The sequence below is a fragment of the Dunckerocampus dactyliophorus genome, chromosome 17 (genome assembly GCF_027744805.1).
Source record: "Dunckerocampus dactyliophorus isolate RoL2022-P2 chromosome 17, RoL_Ddac_1.1, whole genome shotgun sequence".
Lineage (NCBI taxonomy): Eukaryota > Metazoa > Chordata > Actinopteri > Syngnathiformes > Syngnathidae > Dunckerocampus > Dunckerocampus dactyliophorus.
Window position 1 is genome coordinate 23,132,747 of NC_072835.1, and position 24,941 is coordinate 23,157,687.

At 41.7% G+C, this 24,941-nt stretch overlaps 1 protein-coding gene across 3 annotated transcripts in view; it reads left to right on the plus strand.

The window, feature by feature from the left end:
* Positions 1-24,941, plus strand: part of lamc3 (laminin, gamma 3) — a 108,176-nt gene extending 83,235 nt beyond the window's left edge. Inside the window, exons 15-29 of one of the 3 annotated variants that reach the window (XR_008566509.1) lie at positions 546-699; positions 779-921; positions 1,003-1,181; positions 4,208-4,388; positions 6,522-6,748; positions 10,602-10,678; positions 10,817-10,951; positions 14,147-14,330; positions 15,033-15,152; positions 15,260-15,362; positions 15,419-15,621; positions 17,458-17,598; positions 17,673-17,772; positions 19,184-19,514; positions 19,668-24,941. Coding sequence is in view for 1 of the 3 variants with exons in the window: in XM_054756948.1 (XP_054612923.1) it covers positions 546-699; positions 779-921; positions 1,003-1,181; positions 4,208-4,388; positions 6,522-6,748; positions 10,602-10,678; positions 10,817-10,951; positions 14,147-14,330; positions 15,033-15,170; positions 15,260-15,362; positions 15,419-15,621; positions 17,458-17,598; positions 17,673-17,772; positions 19,184-19,446 (2,228 nt within the window). In the remaining 2 variants the exon portion in view is untranslated. Of the gene's footprint in view, positions 1-545; positions 700-778; positions 922-1,002; positions 1,182-4,207; positions 4,389-6,521; positions 6,749-10,601; positions 10,679-10,816; positions 10,952-14,146; positions 14,331-15,032; positions 15,171-15,259; positions 15,363-15,418; positions 15,622-17,457; positions 17,599-17,672; positions 17,773-19,183; positions 19,629-19,667 lie in introns of those variants that run through there. The other 2 variants (XR_008566508.1, XM_054756948.1) reach the window with 2 other exon arrangements.

The following is a 24,941-nucleotide window of genomic DNA, read 5'->3' on the forward strand; positions in this document are numbered from 1 at the left end:
AGTGTGATGGTCTGGGGCTGTTTTGCTGCTTCAGGACCTGGAAGACTTGCTGTGATAAATGGAAGCATGAATGCTGTTGGTGACCTCAAGCTGAAAGCAACTTGGGTTCTGCAGCAGGACAATGATCCAAAACACACCAGCAAGTCCACCTCTGCATGGCTGAAGACTTTGGAGTGGTCTAGTCCAAGTCCTGACCTGAATCCTATTGAGATGCTGTGGCATGACCTTAAAAAGGAAAAGCCTCCAATGTGAATGAAGCTGAATGACAACAATTCTGCTAAATTCCTCCCCAGCGCTGGAAGAGACTCATTGCAAGTTATCACAAACGCTTGATTGCAGTTGTTGCTGCTAAGGGGGGCCAACCACTTATTAGCTTTACTTTTTCACACAGGGACATGTAGCTTTGGATTTTTTTTCCCTCTTAATAGTAAAAAGTTTCATTTAAAAACTGCATTTTGTGTTGGGTTGTGTTGTCGTTGACTAATATTTACATTTGTTTGATGATCTGCAAACACACCACTGTGTTTATGTGTTGTCATCTTCAGCGTGCAGCTGCAACCCGGCTGGAACCTCCGGCCGTGCACATGAGTGCCACCCTCAGACAGGAAATTGCGCCTGCCTCGGTCATGTGACGGGGCGTGATTGCAGCCACTGTGAGGAAGGCTTTTTTAACCTCCAACCCGGCATAGGCTGCGAGAGGTAACAAGGCGGCCCCCTTGGTGGTGATTATTTTTTGTGCAAAAGCTGCTTTAGAAGGGCGCGGTCCTGCTTTCTCCAGGTGCACGTGTAACCCCGTTGGCTCGTCGTCCACCGCCTGCCACCCGTTCACAGGCCAGTGCTTGTGCCGCGCCGGCGTGGAGGGGAGGCTGTGTGACTCATGCCGAGTGGGCTTCTTTGCATTCTCGTCACGAGGATGCAGAGGTACCAGGCTGCGACTGTAAATGCTCCTCATCCTGACGCCTTTCTTACGCTCAGTGTTTATCTTCACGCCGTCTCGCCCAGCCTGTAACTGTGACCCCATGGGCGCCGTCGCCATGCAGTGCCACGCCAACGGAACCTGTCCCTGTCGGCCCGGCTTCACGGGCTACAAGTGTGACAAATGTGAGCTCAACTTTTTCCACAACAGGGACACGCACCAGTGTGAGGAGTGCCCGCCTTGCTACGGACTGGTGCAAAAACAGGTCGGTATCATAGCCCGCTTATCTTCTCTCACTCAAGTGTAAAAAGAAGTTAAGCACTGTGAACATGTTTCCTTACTACCTTAGCCCTGTCATAAAATCTCGTATTACTTGTAAATTTTAATTGTTTCAAGCATGTTGACAAGTCATATCTTCTTGCTCGCAGTTTCACTTTAGAGACCGCTCGGACCTTGCTAGACTTGGACCGGGGGGCTGACCACTCTCTGCAGCGCTGGCATTGCTATTGCTTGTCTTCGCTCCAAATAGAATAAATTGTTAAACTTACTTTTTGACTTGTACTGTAGTTTATTCACAGGGTATAAAATAAATGAACCCGGCGGTCCCCACCCTGGTAAAAGGGCCGGACCGCACACCACACCCCAAAAACATGCATGCTAGGCTAATTAAAGATAATCTGGGATAATGGAAGATGATGGAGGAACAGTTGGAATCAGAGTCAACCTGGTCATCAGGCTAGGCGGGGGTGTCCAAGCTGTTGTCTTCTGAAATGATGCCTTTTTGATTCTTTTTTTCCAAATGTATTTTTGGAATGTGCCACAGGCACAAAGTAGCAGTGAAAATACCTTGTTTGTCCAAAATAAGTCTTTTTGACCTTGCTTTCAGGCGTTTCTACTTGGCTTTTGCACGCAGCATTGCGGGCTGAAGTGACCTGGAATTGCAATAAATGTCACTCAGCAGAAAATAAGAGGCAAAGATCGGATCGACACCTTCTTGGAGAGGGACTTAAATTGTCACTTTGGATGAGGCGGAACCGCCCGATGCTTCGTGTTATTATTGACTCGGTTCTGCCAGATTTATCCTGTAAACTCTTGATTATTAGGCACAGTAATGCTCCTTCCTGCGCATTTCTGATGTGCAGCGTCTAAGATTGGCTGCAAAAGAGCAGAACATGGCAACGTCTACTATAGACTACCCAACGTAATGTCTCCTCCTTGTCTGTGGCTGGATTTACGACGCCCATCCCCATTTACCACCTGTACTTCATTTTTAGGAGCACTGTGTGTCTATTTACATCTACTTGAAAGCGTCCCGTAGCTGATATCGCTGCGTTGACAGTGACCGCACACCTCAAGCAGCACGCAGGTAAACTACGACGCGAGTGTCAACACAGGAGTGAGCAGATTATTGGAGAAAGCAATCGTTCAAAAACATGTTTGACTTGATGAGGGGAGGGGGGCACACTGATATTATTCACATTTTCATTGATCAAACACACGTGGGTCATATTAATGAATGTAACAGCCTAAATGTGGAGGTGACAAAGAGACCCTCTCGAATTTGGCTGTTTATTCTTCTTCTATTCATGTTTTTTTATTATTATTATTATTATTGTTTTAAAATCTTATTATTATTCGATTCTTTTCTATTATTTTTAATATTATGATTATCGCTATTATTATAGATGTTATTATTGGTATTATTTGGTATTGCTAGCAGTAATAGTACTATTATTAGCACTAATATTATTATCATACTATTATCACTACTATCATTGTAATTATTATTTACTACTGCTATTATTGTTCTTTACTAGTCTTACTCTTTTTCATTACTATTATTTACTATCTTTATTATTGTTATTATTATTATTTACTCTTGTTATTACCATATTGTATTTTATATTGTTAGTAGTACTCTTATTAGCACTATTATTATTGTTACTACTGTCATTATTAATATTATTTACTGTTATTGTTAGCATTATTTTTTAACTACTGTTACTCGTCTTCATTTTTATTATTATTTACCACTGCTATTATTATTATTCTTTACTACTATTACTCCTCTTCTTCTTTTTATTATTATTATTATTATTATTATATTATTATTATTTACGACTATTATTATTTGTTTTTTATTTATTATTTGTTTATATTACTACTATTATGATACTTTATTATTATGAATATTATTTACCACTCCTATCATTATTGTTGACCATTTTTGGTTTGCAGGTGCTTTTTCCAGTTTAGTTTTGTTCCTATGCAGGCCGTGTTTAAGTTTAATCAGAATTTTGATTTAAAAACATCAAACTGTGGGCCGCAAATGTCCGCCGCGCCACAGTTTGGACACGGTGGTTTAGCGAGGCAGCGATGACAGAAGAGTTTTCCACAGGAGAGCTGCAGAGAAAGATCAAGCCAATCCAAAACAGGACAGCATCTCAGGGAGGACAAATGTCCGCTTTGTGCGTGTCGAGGGGAAGTAAATGGCGAGAGACGTTTGCCCTAATGATCTCATCCCCTTCATTTCATCCTCCCGTCCACCCAAAGGTCCAGGTGCTTCACGCATGCACGTTCCTTTCAAGACCCATCGGGTCCCCGCTGACACCTTCTTTCTTGGTCTCTTTGCTGGAGCGTCCTCGCTGGGACGGATCCCCCCGGCCTCGCCTGCAGTGATTCCCACCGTGTTCGCCATTCAGCCCGCATCCCCAGCCTCTTCTGCCGCGAACACCTGCAATCACTCTCGCCCTCCGCCGCCGCCGCCTCCACTTTGCTATCTGCGGCTTCCACGGGGAAAGAGACTAACGAGCAGACGAGGAGGAAGGTTGAAAAGACGGAGATGTGTGATCATTGATCAAGTAGGATGTTGAAAGGGAAAAGGGAGGACTCGCCAAATAAAGAATGGGGCAGAATAACGAACGCCACCGTGCATCTTCTCGCCGTACGTGGGTGCACTGACAAAGCGTGCTCGTTAACCCAGTTGCTTGATTCCCAGCAAAGTCGGCCATGACAAGCATTCCCGCCATTGGGGGAGGGAAACTAAACCTGTACTGCCAAGATCAACAAATGGTCTTTTGCGAGCTTGGCCTGATATCTGCACAAATTCCTTCTTTGTTAGATGTGAAGCTGTGCTTATCTTGCGCTTGCTATTCATTTATTCATTGCTTGTGTTGGAATGGGACATTTCCATGTTACCTCCTGTTAGAGCTCCTTTCCTGCCGTCGTATAAAGAAGCGCATTTCTTTCCCCCAATCCTTGTATTTTTACTGATTTTTCTCCCCCCCTCAGGCAGAGAAGCTGAGGATGCGCGTGGAGGATGTGGAGAAGCTCCTCGCTCGCTTTGATTGCCGGGGAAGATTTGGGAAGCAGCGCCCCCCGCAGAGGTATCAAGCAGACGGGCTTTACGAAGGCGAGCGCCAAGCGGACGAGGCGCTGCCCAACGCTCTGGAGGAATTCCTGGCCTTCCAAGGTAACACCCGGCAGGAACCTGCACAGTCGACGGCCTTTTCACTGCGACATCAGGACACTTCCACACATGGCCTCCAGAGGACGCACTGACTTGTGCTTAGAGTAATACGAGATGACGATGAATGGCAACATTGCTTTGATAAGCTTTTAGCAACTGATACACGCCACCTTGCATGCGTTTCTCCTAACTGCCCAAGAGTCTTCACTCCTTTTTATTGGCCTACGGCACCTTTTAAACGTGGAGGTTAATAAGAACATTTTAAAAAACAACAGCAAAAATGGAAAATTCTGCAGTAATTTTACAAGAATAAAGGCAAAATAAGAAGAGGAAAAAAATGTGTAATCTATGAAGGAAAAATTCTTCATTATGTGACAATAAGGTAATATTATGAGGAAAAATAGTGTCATTTTAGTAGCATAAAGATGAACTATTAAAGCAAAAAGATGTTATTTTTTAAAGTCATAATATTACGATAACTAACCCAAACACAATAAAACGGTCATTTTTAGAAAATTAAGTCGGGGAAGAGCTATAATATTGTAGGAAAAAGACATAATTAAGAACAAAGCTGAAATAGTTGTAATTTTTTTTTCTTTTTTTTAAAGCAGAAATGGAAGAAGGAGCTGTAACTTTACAAGAAGAAACTCAGGGTCATATTCATTTTCAGGGAAAAAAGTTGTATTCTAACTAGAAAAAAGCAATTTTACTAGTATAACATTGTAATATTATGAGGAAAAATAATGCAATCTTAGTAGCACAGAGTTGAAATATTAAAGAAAAAATATTAGTATTATTATTTTATATTATATTATATTTTATATATATATATATATATATATATATATATATGTATGTATATATATATATATATATATATATGTATGTATTTTTTTCTTGTAATATGGGAAACAAACAAAAGGATTTTTTGGAAAAATTGGGTTGTTACATTTTGGTAATGAAGTCAAAATTACGAGAAAAAAATGGCAAGAAAAAACAAACAGCTGTAAAAGTACAAAAAAGTAAAAAGTCTAAGCCAAAATATTAAGAGAGAAAAGTAGCAATTCATCAAGAATACTGCCGTAATGTTAGGAGGAAAAATACTGTCATTTTACTAGCTTGCAGTTGAAATACTAAAAACAATTATTATTTTAACAATTACATTTTTTAATGAAAATATTATGAGGAACAAAGTAAATAAAGTTGTAATTTTTGGGGAAAATGTTACAATGTTATGGGAATAAAGGCACAATTTTACAAGAAAAAAATTAGCAAAGATTAATTACAAAGAAAGTTGAAATATTAGGAAAATGAAAAAGAAAAACTGTAGAAAAAAAGAGCACAGTTGATGCTAATAACGGTCTTTTTCACGTCCCTGACAAAGCTGAGATGAAATATATCTAACGTGTTAGCATATCTCACATGTGTGGCTTTACAAAATATCAGAAGTGGCAAAGTTGCAGCCTTTCATTTTGCACTTGCTGGAAAAAACATTTGCTTTAAATGGAGGAAATCAGTCAAGTAAAAGCAGATTTATGACCAATCATGTTTTTGTCAGCGTGTCGTCACGTGATGTTGTTATTTCTCAGCCGATGAAACAAGAGGTGTAAGGTTAGCAAGTAAGGCTACTGACTGTACTTTTGGCACATGGAGTACACTTTTGAGGGATACGCCACAAGCGATGCAACAGTCTGACCAGTACTGATACATCCTATCCTTTTGATTTGGTGGGGCTCTTCCAGGCTCAAGTGCCCGTGCAGGCCAAACGGGGACAAAGTCTACTACAAGGCACCATGTGACCAACCTAATCCCCATTTGCACAACAGGCGGTCCATGTCTAATCCCTGGTTTACTGTGATTACGCTTGCCATCCTGATAGCGGCGTGTCCAGCATCCTCATCCACTCCCGTTCTTTCACATGCTGTCTGAATGAATATTTAACGGTATCCTGATGGTCACACTCTCCAGTGCTTCGTGGATTACACAGCCCTACGTCGTTGACATTCATGTATTCACATGACGGCAGCCTGTCCAAACATCCGACAGCAAACAAGAAGGAAAAACAAAAACCGAGAGTGACTTTAACATTCTTCATCCATCATCAAGGTCTGCTTTGCTTTGCCGCTTTTTTTTCAGAGGCTCGCGAGGCCTTCATGAAACAATTTTCCTCACTGGAGGCATCGACGGGCGCGCTCGTCACCCATCTGCGACAGATGACACACGCTTTGAACTGCAGCGTCAGTGCCGCTGAAGACCGGGAGGGGGAGAGCGGAGGGGCGTGTGCAATGCTGGCGGCCCTGGTGCCTGTCATCGCAGTGTCACAGAAGCAGCTAGAGCAGGCCACGCTCCACCTGGACGCCATGGTAGGTGTATCAAACGCACCCTGTTAACCCATTGACTGCCAGCCATGTTCACAACAGAGGGAGTTTTGGGGTATTTCTGCTGAACTTTCAAGACCCACAGAATATTGAGTTTTAGGACGACATAAATGTTGAAACTGTCCAAAGAAACTTTAGACTCTCTTCTTTCATCAGAAGAAAACGTTTGTTTCTCGCCTCTTTGGGTCTGTAGATATTGGTGGTAGAACATTGGGTACTTTCAGCAAAAACACCTGATTTTCACCAAAAAGCTTTTTCCGCAGTGAAGCAAATTCAAGCAGAGTGCCGGTGGGGTCTGCTGGATGTGGGGAGGAATCCCTGCTGCTGACCCATCCATTGTGAGGTCATCAGGACCACATGTTCTGCAAATAGCAGAGACCAGATCCCAAGGCCCCCGAACTGGACTCCCTCGACGCCTTGGCTGCACCTAGAAATTGTGTGCATGAGAATGATGAACAGATTGGGTGACAAAGGGCAGCCTTGGCGGAGGCCAACATTCACCAGAAACAGGCTGGGCTTACCACTGGCAATGCCAACCAGGCTCCTTCTCTGGTTCTGCAAGGACCCAACGGCACGTAGGAAACCACGAGGGACACGGTCCAATGCCTTTTCCAAGTCCACAAAGCACATGTAGACTGGTTGGCCAAAAAGTACCCTCCAGTACCCTTGCAAGGGTGTAGCACTGGTCCGGTGCTCTGCGACCGGGACCAAAGCCACATGGCACCTCCTGTAGCCGAGGTTCGATCGGACCGTTCCAAATCGTCATTTTGCTTCTTTAAGGCATCCATTTTCTCTTTCAGCCCATCAGTTTGTTGACAAAGTGATCTTGTACTCTTTATCTCTTCTTTGGTTCAACCTGCCCCCCATCATGTTCAACTTCATTACACGCCGTCGTCTGCCCATCCACTTGCCTTGCTAGCGATCATCAGCAGTCGTAACTTTGTTTATTTCTCAAGCCGGTGACGTCAGCAAACAGAAGTGACGTCCGTGGGGGGGAAAAGTGCCAAAATAGTCCTAAACTTTTGAATCAGTGCAGAGCTCTTTCCTCTAGTGCTCATACGGCACAGAAGAAGATTGCTTTCTCGTAATGGAGGCCATGTCGTTTACTAGTCATGGCGGCGCTTCCCCTTATAGAGCCACTAAATCCCCCCCCCAAAGCAAACCAATATCTTTTTATTCCCCATCCAGTCAAGCGGCCTCTTCCTCCTCCTCCTCCTCCGAGTGGTAAAGTCAGCGGGACGGAAGAAGAAAGTGCTCCTGTCATTCCAGATGTGATGACAGCTTGTTTTGCGAGGAAGGAACGTCAGAAACCTTTCATTCCTTTTCATTTGCGTGCTCTCTAATTAAATTCGGGAGCAAAGACGGCCCTCGTCGCATTTATCCAAACGGAACTGCGGGAGATTTTCTTTCTCTTTGCCGTTCTGCTTGTGAATATCCAAGAGAACAAGTTCATCAGGTGAGCTGCGTCACAGCGCCACAGGCTACCTTTTTCCCCGCAGAGCCATCGTGACTTCTTGTTTGGATGGCAATACATCGTTGGGAACGGGCTGACTCTTGATCCCTGAAGTTAGCCCAAAATCCTCGCCATATTTGAGACCGTGACACAGTAACACATGAAAATGTCGCTCTCTGGAGCCCGCAGCTAGCTCATTAGCCTACATTTGCCACTTTTCTGGCTTATGTGTATGCTTCAAATGTTGATACGAGCTTGGTGTGTGTTTAAATGATCCCACAAGCTCCTTCACCCCTGACCAATCGCAACAGAGTAGGCGTGGTCAGGGAGGAGGCTGCGGGATCCGAGCATGTTGGCCAAAAGGAGAAGAATGCAGATTCGCCCTGCACACAAGTTGAGATTTATGGAGTACATTTTTAATTGGAATACATTTATTAGTAGTAGTGTTTCATTTTAGTAACTGTTTAAATTGCATTTTTTAATGTCATATCATTGAATTACAATTTGGGTTTGTTTGTGCAATTGGCAGTATGTATTTAATGTATGTATTTATATGTATTTAATGTATTTATTTATATGTACACTAGGTCCCCAACTTACGAACACCCGACTAGCAAACACTCGCGGATACGAACACAAGCCGACTGGTCTTTATTTTATTTTATTTTGCCTTGTAGTCGCTCAATCAGTATTTCTACTGCTACTGTACATGCTTGACCAGTAGAGGGCACTGTGACACTGCTAATGCAGCCTTAGAGCTAATGGGACCAACAGAGGAAGAGTTAGACGCTGGGGAGATACAGTGTAAAGCTAAATGGAAAGCTAAATTGTACAACCCAGACAGAGCGTGTTATTAAAGTTTATGAAGAGTTAATAGGCCTGCTTAATTCTACACCACCCACAGAACACTACCTCTTTTAGAAGAGTCTAACCACCACCACCATTTGTCCTTTTATCAATATCTCCTCCTCCTCCTCCACGACGACGTATGCTCGACCACTCCTCTTCAAAGGTAAATAACATTTATCATTACGTATTATTATATCACTTTTATTATTGTTTTTTTCATTCATTATCCTGGTTTAATATTACTAATGCACCCAAACTCATACTTACATACATACACATATACTGTATATGTATACACGTACATGTAGTACCTATATCATTGCTAATATTACCTTTTCCCTACTTAAGAACAATTAGACTTAAGAACGGTCGTCTGGAACCAATTGTGTTCCTTAGTTGGGGACTTAGTGTACTTAATGTATGTATTTCTATGTATTTAATGTATTTAATGTGTTTATTTATATGTATTTAATGTATGTATTTATATGTATTTAATGTATTTAATGTGTGTATTTATATGTATTTAATGTATTTCATTTGTAATGAAATCTAATGTTACTTTAACATAAAATTATTATTGATAGGAGAAGTCGTTAATTTGAACACGTTAAAATATTTAGTCATAAATAATATTAGAAAATAAATAATTAAAATTATTTTAAAAATAATTTAATAACAAATATGTTGGTATTTAATTTATAATTCAATCTAATATTTCACGTAAAGTTATTGTTAGTAGTAGAAGTATTTAAGGTTAATACATAATAATATTTTTAATGAAAAGATACAAAATACATTTTAAGATAATTTAATTAAAATTGGGATTTGTACGTGCAAGTATTTATTTCATTTGTAATTAAATTTAATATTTTTTTAACCAAATGTTATTATTATTAGATGTGTTTAATTTTATATTTTTAATTAATTATGTTAAAATGAAATCATTCAAGTTAATTTTTAAATGTATATAAGATTTGTGCAATCAGCAGTGTGTATTTAATTTTTAATTTGATCTAATATTATTTTAACATCAAATTATTATGAGTAGTGGAAGTATTTAACTGTAATATGTTATAATATTTCTATATATTTGAAATATATAAATCATATTTAAAAATAAATTATTAAAATTAATTGTAAAGCTAAGTTAAGTTTAAATTCAATTAAAAGTTGAATTTGTTTGTGCAACTGGTAATATGTATTTCATTTCTCGTATGTAAATCATTTATTAGTCGTTGTAGTATTACATTTCAATAAATAATACAATATTTGGAAATTACATTTTCTCATTTAAAATAGTTGAAAGAAAATGTGTGCTTGTAATTAAACCAATATTATTTTAATGTCAAATTATTATTTAATTTTAATACATTAAAATAGTTTCATAATATTTATTTAAGAATGAATTGATTGAAATAAAACTACAATTTCAATGTTTGTGTATCGTAATGTGATACATTTCTTCGTACTCGTAGTATTTCATTTGAATGAATGGGAAATGGATTCAAGTTTATTTCTCCTCCGTCTTTTCCCCAGGTCGTCCCTTTTGAGGCTGCGTCAGGACCTAACAAATGGAACATGATGGTCAATGAGTCTCAAGTCCTGAACAAAAGGTAAGTCGGCCCGTAGGAGCGAGTCGATGCCCTTATCTTCAGGGCTGCGCTGACGTCTTCAATCTTGCACACTTCGCCTGTAGTTGTGAATACAGTGTCCCTCCTCCTCCTCCTCCTCCTCCTCCTCCATGTTTGCAGTCACAGAGAAAGTGCGGAGCACATCGAGGCCGTGGCCGGCAGGGCGCTGGCCGCCTCCAAGCGCACCTTCGGTTTTCTGATGGACGTCCTGCAGGACAACTCCACCGAGGACTACATCAGGGAGCTAACTCAGCGGTGAGCGCCGAAACAAAGACAACACTCATGCAAACACAAATATTTGTGCATCTGATAAGCGCTCAGCAGAGATCGTGTGGACGGAAAAAGCACACGTGACAGGAAGGAGGAAGTGAGAGAGCATGGAGGAGTGTCCTGTGCAGAAGGTTATGCATTGTCAAGAAAAATTAACGCATGCACACGCGTGCACACGCATGCACACACATAGCTCCATTCCAAATGAGAAAATTGTAAATAGTTCATGGTGTTATATTTGTACTGGAAGTATTTTGATGTAAAACAAGCCCTTTTTGTGTTGTTTGTGTTGTGCTGTGGTTGTTTACATATTTCACAAAAAGCTGCCATTCTCCCTTTTCTAGTCAGAAACTGATATTTTCCTGAAACTTACCTATGTTCTAATGCTGATTACTAAAGAACGCAAAAAGGTACAAACAAGCTTTTTTTCCCGATGAAAGACGAGAGTCCAATCTTTCTTTTGGTAGGTTCCATGTTTATATAACCATACGACACAATACTCTGTGTGCCTCGAAAGATCAGTCAATAAGGGTCGAAAATGGCTCAAGGTGTTGTCTTTTGAAAAATGCCTGGGACTGAATGAGTTCAAAGTCAACCGAAGCAAAACATTCTAAGGCAACACACGTATCAGGACGGGACTGTACCATTTTCATCAGGACACTTGCATCGTCAAAATCAGACTGCAAAAAACGGGAGTGCTGTATTTTTTTCAGTTTGTTTTGCCCAAAGCTTATTTAGCTTCTGGTTGACGTAAAATGACTTCGACAAAACGGACGCTACCATTCCTTCGGCATTCATTCCTGTACTTCATAGTCTTTGTTTCTACCAAACCAATCCAACGTCAAAATGCTTGTTGGCTTTTAAAAAAACAAAAATTCCCACATTCACTGTAATTTCATATTTTCTGTGACAGTTTTCCCCATTGAAAATGAAGAGGCATTTTATTAGGCACCCCCTACCGGTGGAAAATCATTTCACTCTTTCCATGACTGTTAGCAGTCTGTTGCTCCTACAGGGCGTTGTGGCTCAGGAGGTAGAGCACTTGTTTCCCTGCCTGCTGGTTGCTGGTTCGATCCTCGGTCCCCTTGCTGGAATCCTTACGTATTTATGCATTTCAACATTCAGGCTGCATTTTTACTTTCCGACATGTTTTCGTCAGCTCATTCATTCGGGACACGGGGGCTGTGTATTTGTGCATTTCATCTTTCACTATGACATTTTCCCCATTGAAAAAGAATGGACGAGTTCAATGGCGCCCCCTGTTAGTGGAAATTAGTTTTACATTTATTCTACATGTGACGTTCTGCTCATTCTGTGCACGGGTGCATCAGCAGGTGTTTTCAAGCGTGATGGTTTGCTGGTTCGATCCTCAGGTGGTAAATATTTCTACATTTCAGCATTCACACGCAATTTCTAGCGTGTTAGTTAGCAGGCAACTTCCTGTTTGGTGGAGAATTCAAATTGAAAAACAAAAAATAAATAAAGAAATTCCCTGAACAAAAGTGGAAAAAATAGTTTTTGGTTCCAATGTGACTGAAAACGGCGAAAACACAGCAAATTGTGTACTTTGTGCTTTTGTAATCCTTAAAAATAACAAACATGTCGAAAAAAAACCTAGTAATCCAATCAGTCTGGCCCTGCTGGAGGTAATAATGTGTCCCATTCACATAAAAGCATCTTTTACTTAAAAAAAACAACAACAGCAATCTGCAGGATTTTGGTGGATTATTGTCGTCCAATAAAGTCGGCTTCTCCTGGCGGTTTTACGTCTCAAGGTGTCCTGCGCTTGCTGGCAAGCAGGCTGTTAAAGCACACTGCTGGCTCTTTAGGAGGGACGGAGAAGTTGAGCCACAGGGGGACAACTCCACTCCACCGTAAGCTTATTGCTTCTTTTTTTTATGTATTTATTTAGCCAGCTGCCTGGGCGAGCGAGCGTGTGATTGCTGCCAGGATAATCCCTGATAACACAAATGATGCAAAAGGCCCTCAGAAGAGAGGCCGTCACAAGTCATTGCCGCACATTCGTTGGCGCCTTCAAGGTGCACGTGGAGGCGACCACGCACACGCGTACAATCGCAACTCCCTCGTGTATTCTGGAAGAAGTCCACTGGATCGCATTAGATCGGGGGTGTCAAACTCAAGGGTGATATCATTTGATGTGACCTGCGAAAGCCTTGAAATAAAGCACGTCTAAAGACTATTCCATTATTTTCACTCATAATTTGAATTTTACTATGATATATTTCTTTTTTATATTATTAACAAAAAAATAAAAATAATTGATTATTTACTTTTACTTTTTACAAATATTTTTATTATATTAAGCAAAAAATAATAATAGTAAAAAAATAGACAAGACCATCTTCCTTGCCAAATGTATTTGTTTCATTTCCTGGCATTGCTTATTTTTATTGTTGTCAAACCCCATTTAAATTGAATTATCCAACTCTCTTCTTAAATAATCTGCGGAAATCGTAATATTTTGATTTTATTCCCATAATATTATAACTTTTTTATATAACTTAAGATTACAGGTTTGATTTGTTGTATTTGCTTCTCATAAAATTTTGACTTTTTAAAAAAATACAATTTTTCTTTAATATTCAAACTCAGTACTACTGAAATGACATGATTTTTCCTCATAATATTGCAAGTTTTTCCTCTTAATATTTTGACTTTATTCTCATAAAAATACAGCTGTTTTGTTCAGTTGGCGCTGGCTTTTTCCAACTATTTCAAATTTCTTCTTGTAAAATTTCTTCTTGTATTTATGATTAGATTCAGATAATGTTTTGAAATTATTCTCGTAAGATTAAATATTTTCCCTCAACCTAATTTTCCAAAAATTGCAACTTTATTGTCTCTCATAATATTACGACTTTAAAGAAAATATTTCTTTTAGCATTTTAGTGGTATACTGCTTGGCACCTTGACTTTTTTCAATGTAAGCTCCTTGGTAAAACAATCCAAAATGGAAATGCTAATAATAAATGTTTATAATACCATGAGGTGATTATTCCGGTGTATTTGAAACCTAATAGCAAACTCAAGTCACACTTTTGAGTCATACGCCTTCCTTCCGCCTCTCCTGTACATATTTCATCTGAAGCAGGCCCTCAGCGCCTTACAATGCACCCGTGCAACACGAAAGCTGACATAAATAATGCATCTCACCACCAGGATAGCACGCATGCAGGAGCAGAGCCACAGTCTGACCGCCCGGATCGGCGAGAGCGCGGACCGACACGCGTCTCTGCGGGAGGACGCCGCCGGCTTGGATCCCGTCCTGAGTAACATCACAACGTCCTTACGTCAGCTGGAGACCACCCTCGCCAGCCCCCCAGGGGAGCTGGACACAACACAGGTCAGTTAGCGGCAGACTTGTCCTTTCAGCGGCCAGCTATTACATCATCTTTATTTTTCATGATCTTAATATGTACATTTTTGGCAGTATTTTCCCCAATTATGCAAAAGTGACTTTTTAAAGATGTTCTAACAGTCATACAGTATGTGTGCCGGTCATTAAGACACAGTGGAATGAGACCTCTGCCGGCCAGCGACAATCACCCTCATTAGTATTCGTTAGCATGCGTTAAAATGTCCCTCCAACGCGTGACCTTCTGCACACTCCACCCCTCCACGCTCTGCACCGTCCTCCCTCCTGTCACGTGGGACTTTTCCGTTCACGCGGTCCCTGCCGAGCTCTTATCAAAATGCACTTCTGCCACCTTGTGGCCGTTTTTATGGCTTAAAATTGCTCTGAAGTGAAATGCGTTAGTAGGGAGTTGCGTCATCACCTCTTTTTGCCCCTCGTGCAAAAAAACATAAATGAGTTGAAATGAATGCTTTCAAAGTAAAGCCTGTAAGTGTCAGTCAGTCATGTGGTGTATCCAATATTGTGCACAAGATGGCATCTGTTCCACATCAAGTATTATTTTCTATCACACATTTGGTGAGGTTTTTGTCATTTATTCCAACTTGAGATAAAAGCTTTTCATTGGCCAGCGATGATATGTTTCCATGCAACAAGCCAAACGTCTTACAGTGTCATTGTTCTACTTTTTAGTCCCTTTTGCAAAAGACCAAAGAACTGGATCAGCACTTTGAGTCCAAAGACGCCGCCATCAGCAAGACTAGAAACCACACTCTCGCTCTGGTCGAGTCCTTCCAAGAGAAGCAGGAGGCTGTGAGCGACGTCGCAGAGGTTGCAACATTGCCCATGTTTAAAACTAAGCATCCTGTTAGCGCTAGCCTGCTCATTTCCTTGTGCGTTTGTGTTTCTTCCTCCTCCAGATGCAGGCTCGCGCTCACGCTGCAAAGGTCCTGGCCCTGACCTCGGTGGTGGCCGGGAAAGAGGTGGAGTCGGAAGCAATCAGCCTGCACAGGGATCTAGACGGTGAGTGGGGTTGCTTTGTGCCTCTTTACAATCTGCTCATACTTGCCTCCCATCAGGCATGGTTCGCGAGTGGCCTCATCGACAGGCCCAGACCAAAGCTGCCATGAAGAAGGAGAGGCCCCTGCAGGATAAAGTTCTAGCTGCGGTCACCAGGAGGATCTCTGAGATAGAAACCTTACTAGAACCTGCTCTGGAAAACACCAGCCTGGCCAGGAACGCCTCAAGGGAAGCAGAAGGCGCTGCAAACACCGTGGCCGAGGTGAAGTCTCAAAGAAACTTTGACAATATGATGATTTTTCCTCAATGCAAGCTGCTTAAAGCTGAATGCTAATTGGATGTAAGGATATCTGCTCATGAGGTAGGGGGCAACATCCTATACCAAGGTGCTCAACGTATTATTAGGCAGCTTCTTTTCCTCAGGAGACCAAACATACATCCCACTGACTCTGAAAAGTCAAACACTGACTTATTTGTTTATTATTCTGACTTTAACAGATGAAAATTCACCAGCGAGATGGTAGAATGTTGTTGTTTTCACGTAGCGCAGGCGGCCCAGGTTACGTTTTTGCCAGCGTAATACAAATTCATCCTCACTGTAGCATCCCCGCTGAGATTCCTTTACCCTAGGGGTGTCACAAGATCTCACGGGATTAAAAAGAGTTCTCGTTCAGAAAAAAAAAATCTCATGGGCACTAGGCCTGGGACGGTAATAACTAAATAAATAAACCACACAATGAATGAAAATGAACTGGATCATTTTGCCGGCCTCAATATATCGCCGCGTGCGTGCGTGTCGCCTCCAAAGAGGGTTCACTCTGTGCGTTGGTTTCAGCACCTTGGCGCGCTTGCTCCATGGAACAACGGCATGAACAAAATGAGCCCTTTTTGTCAGTCATACAGTCTCTTTGTCTCGGTGGGTGGAGGCGGGGCCGCTAGCATACACACAAGAGTGCATGCAGAAGAGTGTAACGTAGTAGAAATTAAATTAGGTGATTGCAATAGTAATGTTAAAATCCTGTATGGTCTCATGACACCCCTGCTTTACATTGATGACCGATTCTGTTGTTGATAGGTCCTTCTTAGTGGAAACGTCGTATGAGCTATGAAGAAAAAAGTACAGTCATCCCTCACATGTTTAAAAGAAATAATAATGGTTGAGCACTTCCTATTACTGGTCCAAAAATGTGCATATTGAAGCAAAAAATTTGCATATTTTTGCATAAATTAAGCATTTTCAAGCATAAAAATGGCTAAATGAGCTCAAATGCAAATATAAGGCATTCAGAAGACCCATTCAGAAACGCTGTGATGATACTGTATGTAATGTGCTAATGTTACTGTAATGTTCAGTGAGGCTTTTACTGCAGGTTTGCCGTCTTATTTATCTCTTTGTGTCTTTAAATGGCTTGTTTTCTCTTATTGTGTCTACTCTGTTGGGTAATAGGAGCGTAAAGGTGACTATAGGGGTGTTATTTCACGTCTGGAGGGCTCTGACAATGTTCAAAACCATATTTAGAAGGTTGTAAACAGGTTGGCTATGCTTTCATTATGAAAACATTCCATTTATCAACAAGGAATCCTACTTTGTGAAAATTCACTTATCAGGGTTCGGGTGTGGAACCAACGGTAAGCGATAAGAAAGGGATTACTGTAAATGTAATTATGAATCCAAAAATGAAATCTACATTTACACCTGACGCCTTTAACCTAAATTGTACATATATCACCTTGAAACCCATGAAATATGACCTTGGAATGATTGTGTTTTGAGTATGCAGTAGAAAAAGAATGAATTGCAAACTATGACTTACCCACACATTGCCTTGACACTCATCACAAATATGAAGAGTATTGTTGCTTCACAGCATGGATGAACAACCACACACTTGCCATCCACGCTCAATGAGCATCACTTAAAGCCGTGCTGCACATGCGCATTTTAATGCATGCCTTGATCTCTCGTGGGGGGCTGTTTGACCTCCGCTTTGTTTGGTTTCATTCCCAGAGGAAATGATAGAAAATGAAAGAACCTAACCTGCAGCATGTTTTTGTTTGTTTTGCTTCTAACCATCCACATTTGTGCTTGCGTGTCCAGGAATCCAAAGGCGTCCTGACGCAGGCCAAGCACACGAGGACGGCCTGCGCCCACCTCAGCTCCCACCTTCAATCCGCCGTGCAGCGTCTGGCCGAGCAGGCCGCGCTAACCGAGAGGGCAAACTCTCTGGCGCCCTCAGAGGTATGCGCTGCTTCACACGGCCGTCCCAGTCTGCGCTTGCTCTTCTTCCTCTGTCCCCTTCTTCTTATGTCCAGACGGCGCCCCCTCTGGCTGGCGTGAGGGACGACATGGAGGCGGCCAAGCAGCAATTGGAGGCCTACTCTCTCACACTGACCGAGCTCGTCAGCAAAATCGGTAAAAGACGATTTGCGTGGCAATATCAGCGCCAAAGTGCTTTTTAGGGTTAGAGTCTAAAGGGGTAGGGGTGTCCAAAATGCGGCCCGGGGGCCATTTGCAGTCTGCAGCTGTTTTTTTATATCGGCCCGGGACACATTCTAATAATACAATTTGGCAAGAAAACTTGAGTTGAACTATTAAAGAATAAATATGTTAAAATATTGTGAGAAGCAAGCAAAACAAAGTAAAGCTATGAAAATTAGGTTGGGGAAAATGTTCTAATATGGCAATAATGTCCAAATATGATGGCAATAAGGTCATAATTACAAGAAGAAAGCTGAAATAGTTGGGAAAAATCAGCTCTAATTTTATAAGAATAAAGTATAATAAAGAATAAAATATTAGGGAAGAAAAGTTGTAATTTAATGAGAAAAAATTGCAGTTTTACGAGAACAATGTCGTAACATTATGAGGAAAAAATAACATCATTTCAGTCGTATAAACCTGTAATATGAAAGAAAGTGTTTTATTGAAATATTATGAAAAACAAAGAAAACAACAAATTTATTTGTCATTTTTGGAAAATTAGGTTGCAGAATAAGTCATCCTAATTAGTAGATGAATAAAAAGGTGAAACGGTTGGAAAATGTAAAAAAAAAAACAACAACAACAAAAAAAACAGCAGAAATGGAAAAAACATCTGTAATTTTACAAGAATAAAGTCAAAATATTAAGAAGACAAGAAAAAAATGGCTGCACCTGCACCACCTGAACCATGTTGTAGTGCTTTACTTTACTGTTCTCTTTACTTGTCTTGCTTGCTTGCTGCTGTAACAAGTAAATTTCCCCGCTGTGGGATCAATAAAGTACATACAATACAATACAAAACAAGAAAAAAAGTTGCAATTTTTAAGGAGAATAAACCCTTAATAATAATTTCATGAGGGGAAAATGTTATTAGCCTTGAGTTGAAAAATATATAAACATTTTTTGAAGTCATTATATTGTGAGAAACCAACAAACCAAAATAAAGTTGTAATTTTTGGAATTGGGCCGGGGAAAAGTTATAATATTATGGCAATAAAGTCATAATATTACGAAAAAGAAAACTGACAAAGAGGAAAGAAAATTAACAAAAAAAAAACAGCAAAAATGGGGGGAAAAGGAGCAAAGGGTGAAGTTGATACTAATAATATGCTTTTCCACCGATATCACAAAGCTCAGATGCAGTATTTTCTTGAAGTATATGGAACTTCCTAGCATATCCACACGTGTTGCTTTACGAAATATCAAAGTGCATCCTTTCATTTTTCACGATGTGGCCCTCGCTGGAAAAATACGTCTTAGGGAGCGAGCGTTGGGGTTTTAAAACGTACAAATGCGTCTTTGGCATCGATTGAGTTAAGAGTGTCCTTCCTGTGTTGACCAGATGTGGGCGTGCCGCTGGAGCGCTTCGACCGCATCCTGAACGAGACGGCGCGTCGCCTGAGCATGCTCCGTGGCGGCGTGCAGAGCCCCGTGCTGGCCACCAAGATCCTCAAGCTGCGCTCGGCGGCCGAGGAGCAACAAAGCCGACTGTCTGTGCTGGAGCAGGACTTGCAGGAGATCAAAGAGGAGAGAGACAGTCTCAGGGACATTTCCTTAAACTTGCCTAAGTCTTGCCCGCAGGCCAGCGGGGTGGGACGAGGCTAACTCCTGGAGATGACCCGCTTCCCAAAATCACTACCGTCCTGCCATATTTGTCTCCTTCTTGCCCGCAGGTACAATTCGTTTTAGCTTCATGTCTTGTTTCCGTTTCGGAACGTTCACAATCACAGCTTTGATTTCACTGTCAGTGTCGATGAGTCACTCGGAACCACAGAGTTTGTTGTCAAGGATTGGAATGATAATAAATGTTGTTTTTTGTCTTCCAGCGTGAGGCTAATTTGGATGTCTCCTTTCCACTCCAGCTGCTTTTCATCAACAGGCCTTAATTGACAATTAGTGCTGTGGACCTCAGCAGGACAACAACACGCTTCTTCATTGCTGTCACACTTTATGATGCTCACCAGCCAAAATGTTGACTCTCCCAGTCATTGCACGCTCGTCTACAGACGTGCCGGGACATTCCAAATCCAGTCGCTTCCTCGCGAGCAGCTTTAAGGGCCACGGTTTGGTGCGAGGGCTGCGGGTTGCCCATGCCTCTTAGGTCATACCTTGGCTGCAGGAGTGCTACCCAGCGAGCTCAAGCAAACGTTGAACATTTCGGCAAGATATTTCAATAGAGTAGTCAGTGTGCAGCTTGTAAAGCAGCGTAGACTTGCTATGACTCAGCTGTTAGTGCCTGAACATGTCCAAATCGTGTCCTTGGTGTAACTGCTTAGTGTTGAGCACCACTGCTCCTCGGTGCTGGCAGCACTCGTGCGCGCTACCACCCCCGAGTGATTCTGTAGGCAAGACACAGTTATCTTTTTAGTCAATTGTGTTGCCAGATATTTACACAATAACGGCTGTGTGTTGACTCATTTTCAGCGGATAGTAAATCCATACCGCTATACAGGCTGTACACTGACTACTCTAAAGTATATCCACGTTTCATTGACTGCCACCGAGGGTCAGATGGGGTGCTTTTTTTCTGCTTCACGATGTCATAATACATGTTGGAATTCATCTTTCCCCTCGATGAACCGCAGCTCGCCCAGTGCTGGCAGCACTCGTGCACACTACCACACAATGCTTTTCTGTAGGCAAGGCTTCAGTTATCCTTCTAGTGACTTGTGTTGCCAGATATTTACACAATAATGGCGCTGTCTTGGCTCATTTTCAGTGGAAGGCAAATCTGTACTGCCACACAAGCTGTACACTGACTACCCTAAGCTATATCTAAGTTTCATTGGTAGCCACCAAGGGTAGGGTGTTATTCAAAATCAAGGGGGTGCTTTAACATCCACGAAAGACACAGCAAGAATAAGTGTATTATACAGTCAATTTTAAGGAGTTTTTCACTTTGAATCCTTTTTTTTTTTGTTCAAATTAAGAATGTTTTCTCTCTGCTGCGCTCCAATTAGCTGTGTAGGGAATTGGTCGCGTCGGCAAGTAAAAAAAAAACAAAACACCTTACCCCGCTGCGCCTCCCTTCTCGCTAAATAGCGACAATCTTTTCAAAGATCAGACATTTATGGCCCAAAAACACATTTCCAACTCTGAGTTTGCGTGTATTAAAAAAAAGAAAAGGAAAACGCAAGAAGCTGTCATCTTTTGTTGCTGCGCGGCGCAGATTAAACAGGCCCATCGCGCAGGTAAAGATAAATGTCAGACCAATTCCAAACATGTCAGAGATGACAGGTTAAAAAAATAAAATAAAAAAACAAACACGCACACAGAGGGTGCTCTTTGAAATGGTGCAAGCATATGCAAATACCCGTGTCGGCGTGTATTGTCATTTGTAGCGCGTGCTGTCAGCTGCTTTGCTTCTCGTGACGCTAACAAACATGAAAACAAAAAACAACTTTTTGCTGCACAGTCGTCCCTCGCTCTGTCGCAGTTCGAACATCGTTCCCTCACTCTATTGCGGTTTTTCAAAAATTAATTAGTAAATGATTGCTGTTTCGTGGTTGACGATGGCCTATTATTAGTCCAAAAAATGCATATTTAAGCAAATCGTACGTATTCGTGGCCTAAATTACCGTATTTTCCGGACTGTAAGTTGCACTTTTTTCATGGTTTGGCTGGTCCTGTGACTTATACTCCGGAGCGACTTATATATGTTTTTTTTCCACACTGACAGCCATGAGAGGGCGCTCTAGTCTTGTCTGCGACTCCTATCACTCCTGTACCACTGAACATGTACAATGTAAACAAATGCCCCCAAAAAGAAAATCATGGTCTGCAGATCACAAGCTGCAAGTAAACTAGTTAAACTAGTTGTGTTGTTATGGCTATAGTTATCTGAATAACTGCTACTATGTTACGTTAACATATCACCTGAGCGCTGTCGTAAAAAGTAGCTAAAGGAGGAAGTGACGTCGTCCGTCTTGTGTTCCGGGTACGCATTGCGCAGTGACACTCATGTGCATAAGTCTGTCGCCTTCCGCTTTTCAAGACTTAAGAGAAGTGGAATTACTTCTGCGAGTCATTACGGACTATAAGACATCAAAATGTGAGGAGAATGTTGACTGGGGTGAGCCATGTCTGTCGCAATGTTCAGATATTATGTTGGTTTGTCGTCAAAGCTCACTTCTGGTCACGTGACGGCGACGAGTCTGTGACGTCATAGTTTTTTTCTTGCCTGTATACACTGCAATGACACCAACGTTCTCAGGTTTTTCCACTCTGGAAAAACTACCGTTTCAGATCACCCATTAGTTTGTCTGCAGTATGTGTTGTTGTCCATGTTTCCATGTTATTGTGTGCATGTTTGTGTGTGTGTAGGATAGCGGCATCAAGTGTACAGCTGGCGGGCGGTAAAGGAGTTAACGTGTGTGTGTAACCTGATTGAGTCAGCATTGCGTTGCATTTATCACACACGTCGCCATGGAGAACACACACTCTGAGATATTTCCCATGTGGGGCCGCTTGTCAAGCAGATACAGATGAGTTCTCGCAGGCAGCAATGGAGACGTAACAGATGAGGTTGACGCAAAATAAAGAGCAGATATTTGGGAGCGGCCGACGTGATGGGAGTTCCAGGACTGCTGGCGTTGCGTCAGGACAGAGAAACAACACATGCAACACAATCATTCATTTCTGTCAGGCTGTAGAAACACACGATTGAATGGAGGATGACGCAGATCGACACTGATATCGCTATCATTGTTCTCACTTCATTCAAACGCTTTGAGTTAATTAGCCAAGTGAATTGTTTGCAGCGTGTCACCCATTTCTCTACAGAGTTGCCCGTTTCAGCATGCAACTTATTTTAAAGCCATTCCCGCCTTTGAAGTGAAGAGCGGATGTCATTAGTTTCGTTCATCCTTATTGAACGCACTTAATTTTTTTCCTCCCAGGGTTGCGTCAGGAAGCTTTGTAGCATTTGGCCAATCAACTAAACGGAAGGCTGTTTATTTAGTGTCTTTGTTATGCAACAAACAGCCGGATGGATGCAGTATGAGCAAGAGCCTGCACGAGGCAACGTGTCACCTTGCTTCTGAGACTCGATGCTGCCCCCGTGTGGTGCGTTGGAGACAGCCGTAAAAATGATAACCAAAATATTACAAACACTAGTCGGTATGATGCAGTGCCGCAGTAACAAATATTATACAGTAGGGGTGTCCAAACTTTTTCCAGCGAGAGCCACAGTCAGTTGCTGCTTATATATTTATAACTTACAAATATGTTTTATATATTTATACACACACACATATATAGATATATTTTTTTCAATTTTGTAAAAAAAAAAAAAAAAGGCAGAAAAACATTGATCTACTGTTTATAATTTAGATTTCATTGTAATTTGTGCACACCTGGAGGTAAGAAGGACTTGAATAAATTAGGATTTCACCAACTGTACCTGCTGATTTGTTTAATGAAATATCATGACATCACGACTACCACATCACTACTATCAGGGGAAACAGAGTATAGAGCGGGGGAGCCACCTGCTGTGGCCCAGCAAGGTGCAGTATAGCACACACTCCGAGCAACCAGTGTGCTGCTACGGAGGTCTCTGGCAAACCTTTTGCACTTGTCAAACACCGCGGCGCTGGAGTTTCAGGTGGCTGATGAGGTTTTATTGTGTGCGCGATTGGGTTTTTTCCCCTCATTGCGGAGCGTTTGGTACAACGTCCTTCCCCCGAAAGTGAGTGAGTGTTTACAAGTGAGCTCAGGGGAAGCTACGACAGGCCATTAACGTCACAGGAGCGCTTGATTTCCCACCTGCACAGCACGGCTAATCTCGCCTAATTGGAGCGTTTATTAAATTATTGGTTATCAGACCTATTTTTAATGTTGTCACATTTGTCAGTGTGACGTCATTCTCTTTTCAACGTGAAATCCACAACATTTGCGCTAATACTTCACAAATGAAACTCAATTGTAACCAGATGTTCCTGGTCATGTGACATGATTGTTAACGGCCACTTGTTACCAGGCGGAAGTGCTGACTTCACAGTAGATATGCTAATAGTGGCTGTACATCAGGAGGAACTGCGTGAACTCGCGAGTCTGATAATTCCCCTAAACGTCACAAGTGGACGCGAGCGACTCCACAATTAATGTTGACACCTTGCAAGAACCTCCTGACATCAGCAGGTCATTAAACACGAGGAGGACGGGGCTGACTCGGAGCTGTAATGCATGCTGAGTCATGGCAGGCGTTTGTCCACAGCCGTCATTACTTCCATGCGCTCCTCCATCTTGGATAAGGAGAGGCGGCCGTGATGAAAATGGCCCACAAATGTAAATGAAAGGCGCATTCGTCACCGGCCCAACGAGCCCAGCGTGTGATGAAACATAACTCAGGTGCGCCAACTTCAAGCCCCCCTCCCTCCGCATCAAATATCACCATCATGCCTGGCAAAGACGCCATGATGTCAATGAGCCATGACAGAAAGACTGGCACATATAAGAGAAATGTCTGTAATCTCACCTTTTATTAGCGCCTCTCTTCCTCCCTGGGGAGCTCGTGCAGCCTCAATAAGTCACTTTCCAGGAAAATACAACACCCTCAAGCTCAACAACAAAGTCATCCTTTGTTTTAAAGCACCTTCTTCTTACTATCTTCCGCTTACTGTACACCTGTATTCACCTTTTTACCTTGATTACCTCTACCCTTAATACCTTTATTTTGCATTATTATCACCTATGGTCACATTTATTTACCTTTATTACCTTTATTTTGCATTATTATTACCTATGGTCACATTTATTTACCACTATCTTTATTATCTGTAATCACCTTTATTTACTGTTATTACCTTAACCTTTATTTAGCATCATCACATTTATTTACCTGTATTTGCCATAATACTTTGTTTTGGTGGGGTTGTGTCCAAGCCCGTTAATTAAAATGCGCACATTTATGTTAGGATACAGTTTTTGAGCATGTAAAAGCTTGCAAAAAAACCCAAATGATTTATCTGCTATTGAAGTTTAAAATGCAGTTGTCTGCGTCAGACAGTGACAACAGAAAGGGATCCAGGACGCTTCCCTGTGGAATTCCGTGGCTCACAGGCATGAACGCCTAGGTCCACTTGGGTCATAATTCAAAT